Source organism: Quercus suber, unplaced genomic scaffold (assembly GCF_002906115.3).
Source record: "Quercus suber isolate HL8 unplaced genomic scaffold, Cork oak 2.0 scaffold_77, whole genome shotgun sequence".
Taxonomy (NCBI): domain Eukaryota; kingdom Viridiplantae; phylum Streptophyta; class Magnoliopsida; order Fagales; family Fagaceae; genus Quercus; species Quercus suber.
In genome coordinates this window covers 259,165-282,153 of record NW_027069542.1, presented here as the reverse complement: position 1 = coordinate 282,153, position 22,989 = coordinate 259,165, and the positions used below count along the sequence as shown (strand labels likewise).

At 34.2% G+C, this 22,989-nt stretch overlaps 3 protein-coding genes across 3 annotated transcripts; all 3 read right to left on the bottom strand.

Moving 5' to 3' along the window:
- Positions 1–136: 136 nt before the first annotated feature.
- On the bottom strand, positions 137–5,228 carry LOC111995076 (2-oxoisovalerate dehydrogenase subunit alpha 2, mitochondrial). Its single transcript, XM_024026965.2, has 9 exons — positions 4,873–5,228; positions 3,410–3,547; positions 3,121–3,303; positions 2,829–2,986; positions 2,334–2,433; positions 1,745–1,856; positions 1,505–1,644; positions 1,209–1,394; positions 137–481 (listed from the first exon to the last, which is right to left on the bottom strand). Exons 1-9 carry the CDS (start codon positions 5,128–5,130, stop codon positions 314–316), a joined length of 1,443 nt encoding a protein of 480 aa, XP_023882733.1. The 5' UTR covers positions 5,131–5,228; the 3' UTR covers positions 137–313.
- A 3,968-nt stretch (positions 5,229–9,196) lies between these two features.
- On the bottom strand, positions 9,197–12,032 carry LOC111995091 (CSC1-like protein At4g35870). The gene has a single exon (XM_024026987.2). The coding sequence runs from the start codon at positions 11,748–11,750 to the stop codon at positions 9,369–9,371; it is 2,382 nt and encodes a 793-aa protein (XP_023882755.2). The 5' UTR covers positions 11,751–12,032; the 3' UTR covers positions 9,197–9,368.
- A 1,670-nt stretch (positions 12,033–13,702) lies between these two features.
- LOC112019301 (uncharacterized) lies at positions 13,703–15,045 on the bottom strand. The gene has a single exon (XM_024051839.2). The coding sequence runs from the start codon at positions 14,910–14,912 to the stop codon at positions 13,956–13,958; it is 957 nt and encodes a 318-aa protein (XP_023907607.1). The 5' UTR covers positions 14,913–15,045; the 3' UTR covers positions 13,703–13,955.
- Positions 15,046–22,989: the final 7,944 nt, after the last annotated feature.

The window sequence follows — 22,989 nt, the reverse complement described above, 5'->3', positions numbered from 1 at the left end:
GTTCAGTTGAACTCTATCACAATGATGCTAGACTAGCACTTTGCAATTCTAGTTTTAGCAAATCAAGCATCAGTTTTTCATCCATGTCAAAATTACGGATGTCAGCTGGCATGGATTGATAAAGATTCAGCAAAGCAAGGTACTAAGGCATTTGTTCTTGATAAGATGGAGGTCCGGGTAAACGTTAAAGTTAGATGGCAACCATCTGATATGCTTTCACTACCCTAGCAGTAAAAGAATATTGGGTGCAAGAAAACATGTTCAAGCTTTCATGAATGAACTAAGCTGCATATACATGCACATTTGGATTCATCTAAACAGGAACATCTGGCATGTAATCCTGTGGGTGTCTTTTCATGGTTTCTCTAAGAAATTTCTCCTGCTCACAAAGATTTGATGGGGGAACATTATATACATCTGTAAAAAGCTCGGCAATTGGTGGTTTATTGGCCTTTTCTGCCACTTGAATTGCATGTAACATCTGTATGAAAAGTGTCATTGGTCAGAAACTTGCAAAACCTGTATTATACAATTTAACTATGGGCCCCAACAGTGTATTTAAAACAACTTAAAATGATCTGTAATGGCTTATGAAATAACTCATTTGCAGTTCTTACAGATTGGATCAAAGTTGTATCATATAATATTGGCAGTATTTAGTCTATATCCTAAAAAAATAAATTTTAGTTATGTCCCTTTATTTTCTGAAGCATAGTGATAGACCATCAATAATCTTAATAAATTTAAGACAAAGTTATATGCGTTAGAAAGTGCTCTAAGTTTCTGGTATTTATTTGTTGGTTTTGTTCTTCAAGGTGAGAGAGCAGAGCCAGCAGAAGAGAAACATTTATTGCAAACTTTGATTGTGAACATCTTGTTTTCTTCGAGAAAGCAAGTGATTCTGCCTTTATCTAGTCCTCTTTTCTTTTTCTTTTTCTTTTTCTTTTTCTTTTTCTTTTTTTTTATTTATTTATTTTTTCCAATCAATTCAGTAGTAAATCTAACACTTGACTTTGCAAGCTCCAACAGAACACTTTTGCGTTGATCTTCCAAATACCAATTCATAACTTTTTTGTAAAACTGGTGTTTCCTGCTTCCTATAAGTTACTAGTTTCAAAAGGCATGAGGAACTAACACATGGAAATATAGTTTTAGTTTAAATAAGTCTATCTTATTTAAATATCTTTTAACCATACTGTACGTTTTACCTGCTTCCTCACAGACATTCTTAGCTCTGACTCATCCTCACTGCACCACCAACCATTGCTTTCAATCCATTTTCTAAATCTAGCAACAGGGTCTCGTGCTGATCTCCACCATTCAATCTCATCAACTGGACGGTACTTAGTGGAATCATCAGAAGTGGAGTGATGTCCCACACGATATGTTAGGGCCTGTTAACAAAAAAAAAAAAGATAAAATTGAACATAAGAATGTGAGACATCTATTTTTAACATAAAAACTGTAAGGCCCAAAAAACTAACAAAATAGATAATTAATTCACCTCAATCAAGATTGGTCTGTTTTCACTAATTGCCATTTCACGTGCGGCATGAACTGCAGTATAAATGGCTAGAGTATCATTACCATCTACTCGAATACTTCGAACTCCATAAGCAGGGCCTTTAACAACAACACCGTCACCTGCCAGTGAAACAATACCACAAACATGTTAATATCCCCATTTAAAAAGACAGTAAAAGGAATTTTAAAGTAAAACAATGCACATGAGAAGGAAGAGTACTTCGAAACTGGTCTGAAGTAGGGGTACTGATAGCCCAACCATTGTTCCGACAGAAAAATATAACTGGCACCTCCATAACTGCCGCAAAATTCAAAGCAGCATGGAAATCTCCCTAAAATGATTTGATGTATCAAAAAATATACAACCACAATCCAGAGTCAGTGAATTCATAAGGCTCCCTGGACAGCTAATGAAAATAAAATCATTCATTTGTCTTTCATTGCCTTGATAGCACTGTCTATTCTTTTACTTTCTAGAATAAGTCATGGAAAACGAATTGAAATCATTACCTAGAATTGAGGAGTCACAGCCAGCCATGGTAGATAAGGATATGAATAGATGTTTTGGCATTAAGAGTTCTCCCTTAAAGGCAATGTGTTACAGTATCTATTTTATTTTTTTGATAAGTAGTGGGTTATAGTATCTTTCATTTTTTATACTATTGCCAAATGGTTACTGAAACTATAATAAAAATAATTTCCAAAACTGTCCAATGGCTTCATTCCATATGTTGTGTCCAAACTCCCCTATAAAAAAAATTAAGAGGGAGAGAGGTCTCTTTTGGGTTATACAGTAACAATATGTTCACCTCACTTGTGCCGCCATCACCAAAATAAGTGATTACACATGCCTTTTTTCTGTCCATCTTCAAAGAATATGCAGCACCCACTGCATGGGGAACTTGCGTACTGCAAAAAAGAAGGTATATTTGTGGCTGTCATTTTCTTCATGAAGAGTGCAAAAGGCTCTACATGAACAGGAGTGAAGTTACATAGATATTTTGGCCATGGCCCCCAAACTTTCTCTAAGTTATAGTTTTGCCCTTACTTCTGACCTTAATTTTGCACAAAATATAAAGGCGTCCCCCCTCCCTCCCTCCCACTTTTTCTGTGTGTGTGTTGAAGGGGGGAGAGAAAGAGAGAGAGAGAGAGAGAGAGAGAGAGAGAGAGAATTTATATGTCTCCCCTATGTTTGGTCACACTTCATTATGACCATTACTATTTACTTTGGACCCTCCAATCTTGCAATTCTGGCTCTGTCCCTATACATGAAAGCACTACGACATAAACAGTTTATAACTTACGCAATTGTTGCTGCTACAGTGAAGTAATTGTGCTTGTGAGACCCATAATGGATAGGCATCTGCCTCCCTTTCCCATAATCATCTTTGTTTCCAAAACATTGGTTTGCAAATTCTTGGAGGGAGAAACCACGCCATAACAGAACCCCTGGTTCCCTGTACTGCACAGCATACAAACTTTCTTCTTGCATTATTCACAATCTCACTCATGGGCAAGGGAATGGAAATTTTGGTGATTATATACTGCTTAGAAGAATAGTAACACGAGTATGTATTTCATGCATGTGCTTCTAACCTGAGGGAAGACAAGGTCATCAATGGTGAGTGCTGCTGCTGATGCAATGTTAATGGCCTCTTCTCCAATTGCAGTTGCATAAAAGGAAATTCTTCCTTGCCTCTGTGCTTCATAGAAAACAGAATCCATGGTTTGCAACGTAACCATGTCACTGTACATTTTTACAGCAATTTCCTCACTGACCTATTAGCCCATAAAGGTCTGTTTTGTTGGATATATTTTTACAATGAAAAATATATTAAAAATGAATTACTTCATCTTGAGAGGGGAAAAATTAAAGGTGGAATACCTGTTTAAATTTGCTGCTCATAATCACCTGCCCATTGTCATCAAGTACACGGTAGCAGTGTACCCGCTCCACAGGTGATTCAGATATGAACCTCATCTCAGGGGTGAATGCAACCTTTCCTCCTGGGAAATCTAAGACCTGCAACAAAAAGGGACCCGAATGAGTATGAAAGACATACACACACAATTTTAAAAAATAATGATAATATACGAAAAAAGTGTAGTTTGGAATAAAAATAGAAGAAGAAAAAAATGCATGATGCTGTGTCTAGAGATTCAAGGGTACTTTTGAAGAAATTTCAGAATAAATTTTTTGCTGGCCTGCATACTGTCTTGTTAAGTCTGTGATGATGCTTGTGCCTCTTATCTATACCCATATTCAGCATTCTAAAATTCTAATTGCTTAATCACTTCTAATTGAAGAGTGATACAGCCCATACAGCTCTGCTTAGTAATCATTCCAACAATGGCCACCTTAAAAATGGATTAACAAACTCTCCATGACATCCCTTCAAATGGTATAACAAATATGGAGGTCATAAGAAGCCATTATTTCTCCATCTTGCTTCCAGAACTACGCAAATATATGCACATGAAATTGCAATACAATTTTTTTATTATTAATATTTTTTAAATTCATGCCATGGCACAATTTTGCTGAGTAAACATGAAAATTTTCATTCCATAACACATTTTTAATTTACCGAATTACTTGATAATAAAATTAGTGTTATATATATATATATATTTATTTATTTATTTATATATCAGAAATGGCCTTGAAAATTCACCTTGTACTCATCATAAAGACTGCTTCCTTGAACCTTAAGACATCAATAGTGATAGGAGATGGACCAATGAAAACTAAAAAGTTATTTACTAATCTAAATAGGTAAAAAAATGCCATCTTTAAGTGTAATGTATAATCTCTCTTACATACTTGACCATACATGGGGCAACCAAACTGCATCTTATGCATGATAAAACATAGCACCAAATGTCAACAAAAAAGTTTCAGTTCTAGGAAGATGTAGAAAGTTTCACAATCTGTTGCACAATTTTTTTTTTTCAAAGCAACTAGGAAACTCAAAATTCCTGCAACCAGCGATTTATTTACATGGGTGTTTCTTGATTTCTTCATTTTAAATAAAGTGCATTGCAGCTGAGCTGATAATTGAACCCATTTTTTTCTTTTTCTCTTTTAAATTTCTTGTTTGCTAAGTAAAAGGAGATGATGAAGTTTATTGGCGTAAACCCATTTGTTTTCCCTTGTTAACAAATGCCTTAAAACCCCAAATTTGCACTTCGCTACTAATTCCAATGAAGCAAATTATAATTCATCAAACACAGAGATCCCAAACAGCACAAGAAACTCAATCATTTGAACACTATATGACTGTTACACTGGCAATGAATGACAATCTAAAGCTACACACACACAAAAAGTTTACATTCAGGGTGTACCTGATTATGATGAGCATGATTGAGAGAATCCCATTGTTCTTCGACTTTGGTAGATTGAAAACGGCGAGTGGAGAGAAGGTTCACCTTAGTAGAGAAATTTGCAAATGGGTCTCTTAGATTTTGAGCCGTGGGAGCTGTAAATGGAGGTTTTTGATGATGCTGATGGGTTAAAGTACTCGAAGAAGAGCTCAACAAACCCATTTTAGATTTAAGATAATAGAGAATACTTCTTGAAGATGTTCTCAGACAGAGAGCCATTGGAAGATTGATGGTTTCAACTTTCAAACCGTAGGAACTTGAGTGAGGATGGAGAGAGAGAACATGTGTTTTTGTGTTTTGTGGAAATGTATATTTTTGCATTGTACTTAAATAGAACCCAGGACTGGCGGGGTAATTATGGAACATGACAACAATACCTAAGAAGTACGGACATAGACATTGGTATGGATATGGACAGACGCAGGTATAATATGATAACATGCATGACACTAAAATGACATAGATACGATATGGATAGGACACTATAAATAAAGTGTCTGTCCTTCTTAGATTAATTGTGTACTCATCAGTCTCACATAAAACTATATTAGTAAGTCTCACTCATTAAATTAAATCATTAATTATGGAATATTTCAACAATACCATTAAATGCTAAGAAGTACAGACATAGACACGAGTACAGATATGGACAAACACAGGGACAATACAATAACATGTATGACACTAGTATGGCACAAATACAACATGGATAGGACACTATAAATAAAGTGTCTGTGCTTCTTAGATTAATTGTGTACTCGTCAATCTCACATAAAACTATGAGAAATGTTAACGAGTGCAGTTGGGGCATTGGTTAAGAATCCATTTTAAGAAAATTTTGATATCACTTTTATGGGAAATGAAAAAAACTGTCAAAATATTAATTGTTTTTTTTTCTTTTCCCGTAAAAACTTTCTTTAATTGGATTGTTAATCAATGCCCTACGGCACTCGTTAACATGACCCTAAAATTATATTAGTAAGTCTCACTCATTAAATTAACTCATTAATTATGGAACATTTCAACAATACCATTAAATGCTAAGAAGTATGGACATAGACACGAGTACGGATATGGACAAACGTAGGTACAATACGATAACATGTATGACACTAGTATGACACAGATACGACATGGATAAAACACTATAAATAAAGTGTCCATGCTTCTTAGATTAATTGTGTACTCGTCAATCTCACATAAAATTATATTAGTAAGTCTCACTCATTAAATTAAGAACAAAATTTAACTACAAACTCATAATCAATGACTATAACTCCCAATAAAAAAATTTACCTGACAATATATTTTGAAAAATAAAATTCATTGGATTGTTCTTCCTTATATTTTTCTTTAACCTCTTGGAGGGGTAGGATTGACAATTTTGATTTTGAAGATTTATTTAGTAGGCAAGATGTGTTTAGTGGATTCAACAAATTTATTGATTTACATTTTGCGTAATCTGTGTATATAATGAAATTGATGAGATATTCATTGCCCTCACATATTTTCCTACCCGAACAAACTTGAAATGAAATACTCTTTAACAATGACTACAACCGGTGGGTTCTAATTAGTTCAACTGATAAAATCTCTGATGATTATATAAGAAATCTGGGGTTCAATCCCCGCCTACACCAAAAACTGATTGGTGTCTTAGTCTGATGATAAAGAGCTGTCATCAAGAGCGGACGTCATATGTTGAAACTTTCTCTTTTTTTTTTTTTTTTTTTTTTTTTTTTTTTTTTTCAATGACTACAACTGACATAGTAAATATACAAGAATTGGAAACCATGGCCACCTCAGAATATGTACAAGATGCATTTGAATACATTCATCTCACGATATTTACAAACTGATTCCCAAAATTAAGACTTAAAAGTGCATACTCATACTAATAACGCTACAAAAAAGAAACCCTCAAAATGATGCTCCTAGTGAAGGGAAATCTCATTTGAAGGACAATCATATTCTTTCCTAAAACTGTTGCGTTCTTTTCTAAAGCTCTCATACTGGAGAGGCGGAGGTAAAGTCAAATTTATCTGAGAGCTTAGTTCGTGTAAACGGCGAAAGAAGTTCCATCTGATGAACAAATTGCACGTCGTGAACTAATGGGTTATCTGTTCTTCGCGGAGGGGACCCCATGTAACATGATGGTGTGCACCCATTGCATATAGAATCCCTTCCATCAGTACTATTCTGTGTAAACACTCACATTGAACCATTAGAGATGATCAAATCATATTTGACATTGAAACTCTTGAGGAAGGAAAATATTGGAGTGGGATAATATAAAGGGGACAAATAATAATAACAACAACAAAATCTTAGTAAGCATAACATGAACTCACTTTTTCAGAAATTATATTCAAAATATCTCTTCTCCCCTCTGTATTTGGTTGGCTGGTTACAAAGCGTAACAATAAGTTGTACGATATTATTGAAAAAAAAAAAAAAATCACTGTATTAACAAATCTTCAGCACAATTTTATAATGCTAGCATTAATGTTTGAGTTTAAGGTAAAAGGGAAAAAAAATTAAACAGTTAAAGGAGGAACAGTGTAACAAACAATCAAACCTGTGCTTGCTACATCTTTGGGGTTTGAGAAATTCAGGTATGGCAGGCCCAATCCGACGGGGCTTAGGGCAGAGGGGCTGGTCATTTCCTCTAGACCCAAGCTTGTTTGTTTCTGAACCTGAATCAACAAGATTGCTTTTCACTGTTGAATGGTGCATATTGCATAACTCTCCCCTGCCTTGACCCTCAAAATTGAAGAAGAAAATCAATGTCACAAGTAAATTAAACAACAACTTACTTGTGACTCGCAATTTAACTCTTCTTCATCAAAATGGTAATTAATTAAAAAGTTTCAGTTAATTTAAAGGTTAGCCACATGTTTAAAAGAGAGAGAGTTGCAAGTGAGAAATTACTGATAAGTGAAGCCACATTGGATTGTAAAACCTGCTCAAGTGTAGGAGAGAGAGCATTTGCTTGGCTAAGAATGGCTATAGGATGTGTCTTGACCAGTTGGCTTTTATCTCCAAACTCTTCTCTATTTCTCATCTTTGCCTACATTTCATTTGGTCCAAGTAAATTTGCACCCACTTGTCATCAAACTCCCAAAATATAGCTCACCTGGCATTTTCAACACTTTCTCCAATGCAATTATAATTTTTCAAATATTCATTTAGAGCATCACAACAGTTTCATTTTTCATGGTGACTATCATGAGGCAGGTCATGCGTAATTGCATGAACCCTCACGTTTGCAGCATGGACTACTGGATGTTTTGGGTTTGACCCCACTTTTTTGCTTGTAAAGCATGCCTGTTTTAACAAGATAAATCTGGATAAGAGAGAATAATTGTTCTCTCTCTCTCTCTCTCTCTCTCTCTCTCTATATATATATATATAATTGATAGAATAATTGTTATATATGGTCATGCACTTTGTGCAGCTAATTTTTCTTTTTTCTTTTTCAGTAAATGATGAGCTAAATCCTTAAATCATTAATCAAATACTAACAATGAAGCATTAACTCTAATCTGACCCTTTCTCAATGCATCATTTTGGATAGCCAGATCGAGAGTTATTTTCACATGAGCACCTCAAATTTTGGTTCCCACTTTTAATGACAAGAGGTAAGAAATAAAATGCTTTAGATAGGCCACGATCAAGAGTTAAAAGAGGGTGGAGATATTATTCAATACAATGGGAAGAAGCCATGTGGTCTTACCATAAATAAGAAGAAGCTATTTCTCTTATCCACTCCTAATTTTAAACAGTCCACATAGTCACTAAAACTCACAATGGCTTACTTATATTGGTCATGAGAACAACATGTATAATATAATAGAGGGATTGAAAAATTTCATGATACCTTGCCTTCAATGGTAGACATTAGCAAGGGCTTGAGGCATTTTCGAAACTAAGTCATCTATTATACTAATCATTTGTAGTTAAATTCATCAAAACTACAGTAATTTAGAGATTCAAACAATTCCCAAATAGCTCCATGAAGCCACTAGTTAAAAGAAGTAAAATGAATTTCACACTACTGAACTTGAACCCTATAAATGAGCATGACTCTGCCATAAGCAGCCAAGAACAAAAAAATCAAATGGGTTGCAAAAAATGAAAGAATTGGAGGAATGTGCATAATCCAATGAATTGTGTACCTCCAGCAAACCTTCACCGATCGTGGGGCTTCAAAAACAAAGCCAGATATAATCTGCATTACATGCATTTCAGACTGCAATGTACTATGTGAGACTTTAGCAGCATATATACAAAGTAAACAAGAATGAATAAATATAATAAAACACGTTTACAATTACATATGAACAACAGAGAAATAAGTTTTTTTTTTTTTTAAAAATAAATTCTATAAGGCCAACAGAGAAGGATCTGCACAAGTCAACTAACTGATCAATAATGTGTTACAGTTACAGCTCCACTCATGAATTATATACATCCCAATCGAACTTAGGCTGAGAAAAGACCTCATAATCAATTGGCCCATCTACAACATTGTCAATAGTCTGTATGCCTTCCAAAAGAGCTGGGTGAAAACCATCATTATTAGAAGGCAACAATTTATACATTACTAACAACCCAAGTGTGAATATAGCTTGCAACTTGGTAGAGTCTCCTTGGACCGAGAAGAACAAGAGCATTGAGAGCAAGTACAGATCTACGCAGAAACGCATGATGCTCAATACAGTATCCATTAACGTCCCATCATTTCCGGCAGGAAATCCCCGGACTCTATATACAAACAGAAAGTTATACTTGTCAACCACATACCTGTAGCCAAAATAAACTGCACCCACAGGAACCACAAGTGGAGCAAATGATGAATATATCATGGTCAGTGCAAATATTGTCAAATTGAATGCATAATACTGTGCAAAATCAAATGTCTGTTTTGGGGCAGTTGATGTTCTATTGATTGGATATACAGAAAGATCTTGGCCCGGGATATCGATAGATTCAATACTATTGAACCTAGGACTGTCATACATACTCTCGGGTATCAATGGTCTCCTAAGACCATCTATTTCTTGATGCTCTAATGGGTATTCTTCAGTTTCAGGGACCAGCTGAAGCATATCATTCTTCCTGAACTTTTGAATATTCCTTTTAATCCAAGGAATCGGAGCCAATAGATCAAACGATATACCCAAAAACGTGCTCGTGATCAAAAATGCAAGCGAGGAAAGGCATGATCTTGACAAGAATGATGCACTCATGTATTGCTCAATCCTCTTACAATCCTCCCCATCCAAATAACACCTTCCCATACTCAACAATGCACTCTCTAACGAAGACTCGACTAAAGCCCTTAGGAGAATCAGATTCACCAAGAAGAAGCACACCAGCTTCAAAAGTTCAGCTCTTTGCTCCCCCGACACTGTAAGATGCCGTTCAAACTTAGAGAGATACGAAAGAACAGACGGGATTATTATATACATGCTCACAAATATAATCACATTTGGCAAGAACTGAAAGATTAGACTCGCGAGCCAGCTCGAACTTTGCACCCAAGCCAACCATGACTGCGCACTATCCATAGCTTCTGCATTTATAATCCGACCGGCGCCTTTCACAGCACTGATCACAGCAAGTGGAGAGCTGAAAAACAAGAGCATCAACAGCAAGCAAGTGTTCACCATCACTCTCCGCAATCTCAATTGAAGCTTCGTCGAACCCAAATGATTCCAATATATATCCGTAGCCAAAGGAGCTCGCTCGACCTTCCATTGATTCCTCTGCAGCCTTAACTCCACAATAGAAAAGAACTTCCCAAACCGCTTCATCCTCTCGTTCCGAAAATCCTGAACTGCTTTATTCGCCGTATAAACATCCTTGAACACAACGAAGGCAACACCAGCACCCTGTGCTCGGCCTTCTTTATAAGCAGCCAATTCGGTCTCTAACTTAGCTCGCGATTCTTGCAACTTTCTCAACTTATCTTCATCTGTGAATCCCAACTTTTCCAGTACATTTCTCCACATTGCATTCACGTAATTCACCTCAATCTCATTGAATTCGCGCGAGTCTATTCGAGCAACCAAACGAGAAATATTGTCCCTAACCTTGACCAATTCGGTGGCTAAATCATCCAAGGCACACAAATCGATCGGAAGAACAACGCGGTACACCTTTCCGGGATACTTGTACTGGAAATACTCATGTAAAGCGCTTCGATCATCGGCGCTGAGACGCTTTGGAATTCCTTGCACCATTATAGTGAAAATCGCAGTTGAATTCGCAGCCGGATCGCTCAGATTTCCATTCCCGTCTCTAAACCTAGTGAACCTCAACCTCTCTTCGATCGCGGAGAGACCTAAATGAACCAAAACGACGACGACTACGACGAAGAGGAAATGGATCCAGAGCAAAGGAGAGCCTTTGGCGATGTTGTTGATCGTCGTTTTGAAGAACTGGTCGTCGTTCAGAGAAGCGGTGCCGGCGTAGAGGTTGATAGGGAGAACCAGGAAGATCGAGAGGAGAGCGATGGAGGAGAGTACGGCGAAGCTTCCGCCTTCGATCAGGAGGAACTGAGCGGCGTCGGCGCCGCAATGGCGGGCGATCTCGCGACACGTGGCGTGCCAGACGGCGAGGAGCTTGGTGAAGAGGGCGGTGGGACCGGGGATCCGGCGGTGGTCGCTGCGGAGCTTGATGGAGAGGAAGATGACGACGCAGCAGATGGAGCCGATGGCGGAGATGTTGAGAAGGTACTGGATGTTACCGTACCAGGCATCGACGCCGCCACCACCGTCGCCGTCGCCGTCGGGGGAGGGAATGGGGCTCAGGCTCAGGCCCATTGGATCCATGGCTGAATATGATGATAGATTCTTTCTAGGGTTTAATTACTTGGGGGGTTTTGGAATTTAAGGATTTTTTGAGGTGTGATTGGGTGGGATTTACATTTTCATTCATGAAGAGAAGAGGGAAATTTAAGGTTAGGGTTTAGGAAAATAGTTTTCGTGGAAAAAATGGAAAGCGAATTTCACTGTGTATTTCCGTTTTGATTGGGTGTCTACGAGGAATTGCCGAATTGGAAAGTTTTATGAAGGAGAATCTTTTCAGTTGAACCCACCCTTGGTTTGATTTTTTTTTTTTTTTTTAAATAATTTTGTGGAATGGGAAATCCAAGAAAGAGAATAGAATTTTTTGTGGTATCAAATTTTATCAGCACAAAAAAGTAAATAGATTATTATTTAGACAAAATTTGTAAAATAATATTATTTTAAAACTCTGTTTAAAAAAATAAATGCTAGATTCCCTTTTTTTTTTTTTTCTTTTTTTTATAAACACAAAAATATGCGACCATTCACTCAAATGCAGTTCCCCATGCCATGAGCTAGTGTTAATTAAAATAAAAAACATAATTTCTATATTTAAAAAAAAAAGTAGATTTGCAATAAATTTATAAAATGGTATCATTTTATAAATAATTAATATTTTGGTCAAGCGGAAGAAACCCAACATAAATTTTTTTTTTTTTTTTTTTTTTTAACAACCGAAAAAAAAAAAAAAAAAAACCCCAAATCTTATACTAACTAAATACATAAACAACTAGTGAGAAAAAAAAAAAAATTTAAAAGTCAAATTTTCAATTTTGTGGAAGATAATACAAGATAGAGACACCATTTATTCTTCTAAAATAGAAATACTTTCAAAATTTTCACTTTCAATCGCTTTTTTAAAAAACTTTAGCAATTCATATACGGCTAGTTTGGGTACACACTTGTGGCGTGTGAGACCCACACGATTACTCGTAAACATAAAAGCAAAACTAACTTCTAATTATTTTAAGTTTAACACGGAATACACACCCAAACGTTAACCATTGTTCTCATGCCACTCCAAAAATTGAGTTGTTCAGGCGGTTTTGTAGGCTTGGTTTTTAATTTTTAAGTACTGTTTTTTTTTTTTTTGAAATATAATCCTCAACCACAACAACTAAATCATGATCTAATATATTTTTTGTAGTTGGTTATAGATCTTTAAGATATTCGTTAGGATTGATCACATATATTCGTTTGAACTCGTGGTTTTCGTTTGAAATCTTTGTTTCATTTTTATTTTTTAAAAATAGTTCATTTTACAGCATTGGTTTATGACTTATTTTTAGAAATATTTTATTTAAAAAATGATAAAATAATAAATGTTGTTGATAATTTTTTATATTTTTATAAAAGTAATGTCAAAACTTTCTTGTTATAGTTTATTAACAATTGTTCTAAAAATATTCATTAACAACTTAACATGACCCTTATTTTAAATAGGAAAATGTCAAATATCTTAAGAACATTGATTTAGAGAATATTTATAGAAACTTTTTATGAAAAAAGAAAAAAGTAGTCAACATATTTTTATAGTTTTCATAACAGTAGTATTAAAACTTTCCTAAAATAGTAGTCAATGAATTTTTATATTTTCGATAACAGAGGTATCAAAATTTTCTTAAAATAGTTTATAAACAAATATCCTAAAAGAGTATTAGTTAACTAGATCATTTTAATTTAAAATTAATTCAAATTATGAAATGAATCAAACTCAAATGAAAGAATAATTTCACAAGAACAAAAGTTTTTTTTTTTTAACATCACAATAGGCGCAATGGCAATCCATTTCATACACATATGAGCCACTTCAAGCTTCGGAAGTTCAAGTAAATGAACCTAATTAACCATACAAAACACAATCATCCTTTCTGCTAATAGTCTTGTAATTAAATTGCTCACACTTCCTCGTATTTCTAATAGAGAAATCTAAAATATAAAAAACAAAGCAAATCAAAACTATCATTTCAATTTTTTCTTTTAAAAGAAAAAAAAAACATATAAACACTATAGGAAGATTGAAGTCTAAAAAGAAACATAACAAATATTTACACAAAACCAAAAAAAAAAAACATTGAAAATTAGAATCCTAATGAATCATTAGGAAGGCCTAGCTAACAAAAATTACTCCACTAAACACTCAGAGAAATTGACAAAAAAACCAACCCAACCCACCTCTCAATTCTGTGTTTAGAATGGCTGCAAACTCTTACTGAGGCCATTGGCATTATTGAAAAAACCCACCAATTCCTTCCTGTAAGGCAAGAATGACTTCCTCTTATTCTCCTCTGCAACCTTATTAACTACAGTAGTCTTCTTCTTGTTGCTATTGCTGTTGCTGCTGTTGTTTCTTACAGGAATCTTCTCAGCCTTCTTGCTCGGTGTCAAAAAGACGAAAGTGTCCTTGCCATCACTGTTGCTCCGGTAAAGCAAGTCCCGAAATCTCCATCTCTTCGAGGACGACCCAGTTGAGTGGCTCTTCTTGCATGAAGAAGAACTGTGTGGGGTCCAAACGCAGTAGCTCCCATCTGGTACACCTTCGAGGTCATCGGCTTCGGAGGAAGAGCACGACGTGTCACGATCTCGTTCTTGCTCTTCGATCATGAGCTTTCTCAGCGGAGGACGACGAAACGACGGCGGCGGCGCTTTGGCGGAGGAGATAGTTGTTGTTCTCGTAGCGGTGGCGGTGACGGTGTTGGTCTTTTCGATGTGGGATTCGTATAGAGATAGAAGCAAGCTTTGGTCGAAGATTGGGTAAGTGGGTCTTATCTGACCGTTGGAGAAGATCTCGTCGGCCGAGATTGTTGTCGTGTCTGGCTCTCTACAAACAAAAGCAAACTCGAAATCATCGTCATCTTCTTTTTCTTCTACTTCTTCCTCGTACTCACGCTTCTCTTTGTCGCTGTTGTTGTTGTTGTCTTTTGCTTTGTCTTGCTGTTGTTGTTGTTGTTGTTGTTGTTGTTGTTGAGGTTGAGGTTGTGTAGTTTTCGGAGCCCAGTTGAAGATATCAGAATCTGGGTCGGATTCAGATTCTTTTCGAAGCTCCTCCACCACTCTGGCGGCGATATCTGAAAGCTTTTCAGAAGAGTAGCTGTTGAAGCTTGGTGGAGATAATGGAGATACGGAAAGCACTGAACTTTCTTGCATTTTGGAGCAAACCCCACTTGCCTCAAATGCAAATTTTGTTCCTTTTTAGCTTCAGATACGAGAGAGAGAGAGAGATAGAGGGGTTTGTTGAAATGGCCAAAAAGTGTGGGGTTTTGGGTTGCGATATATAGGTGTGAGTGGTTGAGATAATTTTTCAATTTTGCGTGTGTGTGAGAGAGAGAGTGGAAGAGAGAGGTTTCAATCGGGTGAGACTGGGTGTAGAGTTTGGGAGGGTGTGATCGAAAGTCGGCGTTATTATCTGAGGAGGTTTTTTTTTTTTTTTTTTTCCTTATTGAATTGAATTTTCAGTTAGGGGTTTTTGACATTTTGTTGTTCTTTGCTTCTTTCACACGTTAAATAAACAATAACAGGTTGGTTTTGTTTGTGTTTACACTTTATTGAGTTGGAAGATTGTGAAGGGTTCACACGTGTTTGGTAGACTTATCTTCATTTCTAGAATGAATGAATAAATGCTTTAATTTGGTGCCTCGTTTTCTTGTTACGTAGGGTGTCTCAAATCAAATAAACATTAAAAAAAAAATTATTTAGTATTAAATGATACACGTTAGCTGTTTCAAAATCTAATACTTGAGAGGCATACTTTAATGCGGGTTTTGCAATTGCTTTTGTAAATTGTGGTTGTTGCTTTTTGTTCTCTTTTGGTCTTTGCCATTAATCATCTCATTTTTTTTTTGAGAAAGAATCATCTCACTTAAGTGTTCGTTTGGCTTAGCTTTTAACTTTTTACTTTTATATATAGTTTCTTTTTAATAAATTTAACTTTTTTTTTTTAAGTACAAGTACATTTTAGCACACTTTTAGAAAGAAGGAAAAAATTTTAAAGCTAATAAGCTGACATGAAATGCATACTTAATCCATGGCTGGTGTGGTGTGTTTTGATTTACGATTAGATGTTTTAGTATAAGATTAGATGTTTAACTATAATAACGTTTCATTATTTGGGTCATGACATATTTCTTCGTATATCCTATAGTAGTGGCAAGGTTTCATTTACCAATTTTGTTACAGTTGGATTAATGATTTTTCATAATTTAGGGTGCATAATAAAAGTATTTATTAAATTAAAGCATTTGCATCAATTAATGCAAATTTTATTTATTTATTTATTTTAGCATAAGAATTAACTTTTTTTTATTTTATATAATCACTTAAAAAATATATATAAATATATATATTTATATATACACACTCATACAAAAGTAAATCTATCTCTCTAGCAAAGATTTTGTTTTCAAAAAATAAAATCATATGCATTTTTTATTGAAAGAATTAAAAATACCGAAATACAATAATTCATTTAGCTTACCCTAAGAGAATTTTCGAGCTCTATCACTATATATATATATATGCTCATTACATATAACGGCATTATAAATTTCAATATGAACATAATCTCCTAAGTAGCAAGTATCAATATTCATAAATATTTACAATTAAGGCTTCTAAAAGATACACCATTCTCAAAACAGTAGGAACTGCAAATATTTCTGATTTTTTTTTTTTTTGTAACACAAATATTTCTGATTGATTGACGGGAGTTTCTATTGATTAAGCAATTCTATACAACAATAATGCATTGCCCACTACTAGTTATTTATTTATTTTGATGGGACTACTAGTTATTTTTTGCATAATTATTTATGAACTTTTTCGTGCCAAGACTCGTATGGCCAACAGCAAGAAGGACGGTGTCTCTACCAACTAACATGGAGGAAGATATACATCAGAGTCCGGGCTCTGCAACTTGACGCGTGTCATGTAGTAGGCCTCACACTTGTATTTAGCTGCAGACTCACCATTTTTATGAATGGAACAGTAGCATAAATGGAAGGAATCCTTTCGTTTAGGTAAGAAATGGAAAGAAATTAGGGCGGTTTTGTTATCGATGTTTACAATAGGTTTTAGTATTTAAATAATATTATATGTACTTTTACACATTTTTTCATCTATAAGTATTTTTAAAAAATACAAATAACGTTATTAGAACAACATTATCAAACAAATCCTAAATCAACCACCTGCAAAATTTCTGAAAGAAAGAACATCAGTTAATGTGTGTAATTAAGGTCCCTAGAGTAACAAAGTAGCTAAACTAATTGGGCTAATACTAACCTAACCCTAAAATTTAACTACTTTTGTTACAACTAAGATTACAATTACTTCACTTACTCTACTAGTGCATAGGTCGGCCTACGATGAATTTGAGTCTATTAGGCCATTAAATCTCGAATACTACCCTCCAACTAAAGGTAGAAGTTTGAATTTGGAATGCAAAACCTTAATGATAGGGCTTCATATTGACAATAATATACAAAATAAATGTTAGTAGGGGTTGGCAACTGAGAATGGCCGAAAATAATAGTTGTAGTAATAGCCAGAATAATGCATTGACAAACAAAAGCATCGTTGATAAGATCAACTGTAGATAGCGTCATCAGTGGCTGGTTGACAGTTGGTTTGAGAGGCACACATACCCTTATGAGGCACATGAAAGAGTGGTTGTGTGCGGACACATGAAGGCTTGTTTAGGCACATTAAAGATGATTTTGTGACTATTCTTTCAGCATCATGTAGTCGTCTTTCAAGGGATTGAGTTGTGTGTTTGGAGAAGAAAATTAATATTTGGATTGGGTAGATATGTGGCGAATGATAAAATTTCTGAAAAAAATAAGCATTGTTGTGAAGAAAGAACATCAGTTAGAGGTATGTCAATCTTCGTATACAAGAAAAAGCTCTAAATGACTATATTTTTACTATTGTTGGGAAGATAAACACCTACAATAGAAAGTTTTGAATGATTATATCTTTATTATTGTTGAGGAGAAAAATACTATAGGGAGACTCCTTAAGTAGTTAATATAACATATAAAAATACACTTTAATCTAAAAGGTTTAAGCCCAATGAGTATGTTTTCAACCATGTTATTTTAACCAAATATTCTTATTATTATTCAATGTAAGATTTCTCTCATACATGTAAACCTAACAATTATTAAAGTCTTCGATAATTTTACACATTTCACTCCCATGTCATAATAGCTCTTACGAAAAACGAATAAACAATAGTGATATAAATAAAGATAAATATCATAAATTAGAAAATAAATTGGTCGATTGATATATCCAATTAAGTCGGTAGTTCGTGTTTTTTTTCTAGGGGGAAATTTACGGTTGTGGAAGAAAAGTCTTGGAGTCTGCAAGTGGGGATGTTGATAGAATACCAAGTTTTGGAGGAAGGAAGATATCCAATCTGTACGACTAAGACAAGCTTTTAATCAAAGTATAATTCATACTATTATCATATCAAAACATGATTTATAATATTATTAACCTAATAAGCCAAGCAAACATGATAACCTAGCTAGTTTGGGCGGTGATTTAATGGGCTAAGCCTAAATCATAATGGAATGTACTTTTGAAATTTTGTTTTTGGATGATACTCACTAGTAATTAGTACTAGTAGCATACATGAGACAATATGAGCAAAAATATTATAGATATGGAGAATTTGAAGGTCTGTATGAAAGTGATTGGGTGTAAATCAACCACTTCTCAAGGGGATCATGATGTGACAAATTTTTGTTGGCTTCTGTTTAGGTCATTGTTGCACTATCAAGACAAAATTCATATATATAAATTGTATTTAAAACTTGTGAAAGATGATTTTTATTAAATGAGTATGCTGGAAAGCATGGACAAAGAACTTTTTTTTTTTTGTTTTTGTTTATAGAAGAAACACATTCATTATTAGTATAAGTCAAGGCCACTAGAAGAAAATAAATGAAATGGACCTGCCATTAGGTTTTTTTGTCGTACTGTTGCTTTTAAAAAAAATTTTGAATGGAATATTGCTGCAAATTACGACAAGCTGTGGCATGATTGGCGCATATCTGGTGTGAATTTTATGACTGTAATTTGTCATGCATTGTGTCTTTTTCTTCAAAGTAAAAAAATGTCATGCATTCCTTATCACTTGGTTTTCACATTCCTCATGTGTAAGTTTTATTCACTTTTCACTTTGAATGATTACTTTTGAATTATTACTAGCTAGTTTAATGTAGGAATTGTTTAGTTGAGATCTCATTGATTGTTCTTTTTCTTGCTTGTGAATTAATTGCCAAGCATGGGTAAAACTCCAGAATAAGCTATCCGAGTGCAATCAAGAGCAGTGTGAGTGAGGCTGTGTCTGTAAACTTAATAATTGAAAGTTTTGACAAAGTTTTTAGCAATGGACTATAATGGCCATTGAGAGTGATTTTGTCGAACAGTCTAACATATCACCTTATTCCATTGCGTGAAGTTGTATTAGCTTTTAATAACCATGTGAGCTCTCAAGTCTCAACCTCATCATGCTCCACAATCAATCCCCATGATTTGTTCCTATTAGGAAAGGGATAGAATTCCTCTCATCAGCAATGGGGGTTTTCAATTTCAAACCCTATCCCTTCAAAATGAAGCTAATAATGTAATTTCCAATAAATAAAAAAATAAAGATGAAAATTTATAATTGGTCCTAAAATTTGAGATAGGTTTTATTTTAGTTTTTGAAATTTATAGTGTTATAGTAACTGTAAAGTTATCATGTTAGTCTTTCCGTAATTTTGCCCTTAAATGGAGCGCGCTAGCGCTATGAGCCTTTGTGAAATTTTGTTATGTAAGTAATTAAGAATGACCAACTTGGTATGTTTAGGGTTTTTTTTTATATGATTAAAAATGATTTTAAAAAAAAAATTAGAGACTAAAATAAAGGCTTATATATCCAAATTTTAGGACCATATGAAAATTTTCTCCAAAAAATAATTTTTAAAATTGCACTGCTAAACTAAATTAAAAAGGTTAAATTATTAATTTGGTCCTCGAACTATTGGATGAAGGGAAATTTGATCTCTCAACTATTAATTGTTTCAATTGAGTCCCTCAATTTTCAAAATCAACTCAATTCCATTAATGATAATGGTTGAAAACTTGAAACTGATTTGACTTAAAAAAATTTGCAATCCTTTTAATTTTTTTCTTCATTTAATAAATTAACTAAATTCATTAAAATTAAAAAAAAAAAGTTGATTTAAGGATGAAATCGACTTAATTTTCAAAATTGAATGACTAAAAATTAACACAATTAATAGTTAAGGGACTAAATTGATACAATCAATTGAGGGGTGAAATAAAACCTTACCTTATAGTTGGGGAACCAAATATTAATTTAACCAAATAAAAATTGGTATAATTAATGGTTTCGCAATATAGAATATACCATTAATTAAGGTTAGGTTTCAACCATGGGCCATGACAAACGTAAGCTTCTTAATTAAGGTTAGACCTAATGGGTGTGAAGTGTGAACTGTGAAATCGTGAGAGACTTAAAAATAAAACGTCAATTGGAAGGGAATTGAAGCAATTATTTAGATGGTAACAATTCAATTGTAGGTTCATGTTGTGGACTATTTATATTTATGGCCCATTAGCCATGTGAGACTTCTTGCTTCTTCAGTCAATTTTCTAGAACAATAATTTTCGTTTAAACAAGGAATTCTTATTCCAAGCAACGTGCAACGTGCTAGTACTGGCTTCAAATTGAGTAGACTTTTAGAAAGCAAAACTTCATTGATCTGTTGGATTTTGAAGTATATATATAGTATATATACTACACAAATTCTGGATTCCACTACACAAATTCTGGATTCCACGAGGTGTTAATTGAGGCCCAAACCTATCCAAGACCTAGTCACATTGGGTGGTGTTGGGTTTTTCATCTTCAATGCTCTAGAAAAAGAAGAGTATTATTATCCACGAAATCCATATATATCCACCTACAAGAATATTCCTTGATTTTTATCCACACAGAATCCAAGTTTTCCACTCATCCTCCCTTTGCTTCTCGAAACATTTTATTCTCTTTTAGCTAATTCTTGAGAACAAATGCTTTATTTTTAATAATGGGCAAATAAATGAGAGATCAGGGCTTCATATCTACCTTGAGAGCTAGGATTATTTCCTAGGAGGGCCAAGCTAAACATAAAAATATTCTTAAGGACTAAAAAATCTTTTATGATCAAAAAGTTGTATCTAATGTTCTTTTATGGTACTAAAATAATTTATAATGGACTCTAAATGAAATTTTTTAGCAATGTTTTTTTCTACATTCACAATTAAACAATCACTTAAAATCTCATGTTTTATATTGTCGAAATCTAGGATCGTATTTAAAGAAACAATATCTAATTGTTTAAGTTCACATTTGGGAGCCTTTTTAAGATGTTCAATATCTAAAGTTTCAGCAGTAGGAATAGATATATTGTGGATTTTTTTTTCACAAATCACTCAAATTTTAGCTAATTTAAAAAGAAAAAAAATTATGAATAATTAAGTATAAACTACTAAATGCAATGAGATAAAACCAAATAATTAAAAAATTCTCAAAACCAAATATAAATACAATAAACAGTACTGTTATATATAAACATTCACTTTGAACTGACATCACTGTTATTCATTTACGCAACAACACTGTAATATACTAATACTAATATATTATTATATAAAGTAATAAACAAAATGGTAAAGAAATTGGCAACCAAAAAAAAAAAAAAATTGACAGCCACAATTTTTTACAGGTTTTCTCCACGATTTGAAACACAAAGAAAAAGAGAGTTGAGAGAGATATAGAGTTGATGAGATTAGGAAAAAAAAGAAAAGAAGAGGGAGAGAGAGTAGATCTGAGTTTCAATTTGGTTTTGTGAAAATATTGTTATTAACAAAAAACATTAACTCCATTTGTATTAAAGGATTAAATTGGTCATTTTAAAAAAGTGTTGAATGTGTTTAGCATTATGTCAAACCTCAGAGTAGTTTATTGGATTTTACCCTTTAAACTATTAAAGTACAACAATACAGTGTACAGCACATGGTATCTCAAAACAGAAGCAGTAAAACTAGTAGTATATACGATATACACTCCTTTGACTGAGCCATTCACAACACTTAAACAAAGAGAGAAAAGAGAGAGATATATCGCTGGTACTACTATTACTAAGTGAAGGAGCTTAAAGCTGATGGATTGTTAAAAATCGATACTATCTCTCTCTAGAAACTTTTAGAACTTCTCACACAATCTCTCTCTCTCTTTCTAGAAATTTTTCTCTAATTCAGGACATTTTTCTCTTACTCTCTTTCCGAAATTCTCTCCAAGATAGTTTTCATATTTTCTCTAGAAGCTTCCCTGCACTAGTGAATTTCAGCCACAAATTTATAAGATGTCTAGAAGGTTAGAGAACTGCATTAATTTAATGCCAATAAAAAGGAAGAAGCTAGAAGCTTCAAGTTGGTTTCCTAACCAACATACATCTAGTATAAATAGATGTAATGGGGTGAGTGAGAGACGTGTGAAGTGAAGTGTGTCATAAAGTACCAAGTGAGAGATGTGTGAAGTTGTATGAGGTGGTGAAGTATGTGCCATAGCTAGCAAGTGTGTAAAGTGAAATAGAGTCAAGAGCTAGTGTGTGTAGGTGTCTAGAAGTGAGGTGTGTGCAAGTGTATTTGGTCGTGTTTGCAGTGCATTGGTGTTAGTTTAAGGGAGTCAAGCATCAGTGCTTGTAAAGTGTTGTAATTTAAAGAGTCAAGTTTTAAATAAAAGCCCTCTTGTTTAGTTTTTTATTCAACAATCTAGTGTCAGAGCTTTCGCTAACTCAACATGGATGACCACAGACTCACGTCAATGCCATTGGTGGCTAGCCATTCGATGGGGAAGGTGCACAGCACATTAAGTAACTTAGACAAATTAGTTTTATTTTTGAGCGTTTGATTTATGGTGATTTGATTTGGAATGTGTCAAAAGGAGAAATTTGGGTTTTGCTTTAGGATTTGGAGGCCATGGGTTAATGAATGGGCCATCTGATGGATTCTTTTTTAGGTCTTTTTTTTTTATCAATTTTTTTTTTTTTTTGGTTTTTTGGTACCAATTAAATATTTTGGGCTTTACTAGACTACTTCAAAATTTTGAGGAGCAGGGACCAAATTCTAAGATTTAGGGGGGGGGGCCAGTAAGTATTTTTTGTGT

Bases quoted from the DNA above. Each gene is read 5' to 3' on its own strand.
- LOC111995076 (XM_024026965.2), bottom strand. From the start codon at position 5,130: ATGGCTCTCTGTCTGAGAACATCTTCAAGAAGTATTCTCTATTATCTT. The intron at 1,645-1,744 runs GTACTCTTCCTT...TTTCACTGGCAG, and splicing joins TACTTCAGACCAGTTTCGAA to GTGACGGTGTTGTTGTTAAA. The intron at 482-1,208 runs GTAAAACGTACA...CTTTTCATACAG, and splicing joins GAATGTCTGTGAGGAAGCAG to ATGTTACATGCAATTCAAGT.
- LOC111995091 (XM_024026987.2), bottom strand. From the start codon at position 11,750: ATGGATCCAATGGGCCTGAGCCTGAGCCCCATTCCCTCCCCCGACGGC.
- LOC112019301 (XM_024051839.2), bottom strand. From the start codon at position 14,912: ATGCAAGAAAGTTCAGTGCTTTCCGTATCTCCATTATCTCCACCAAGC.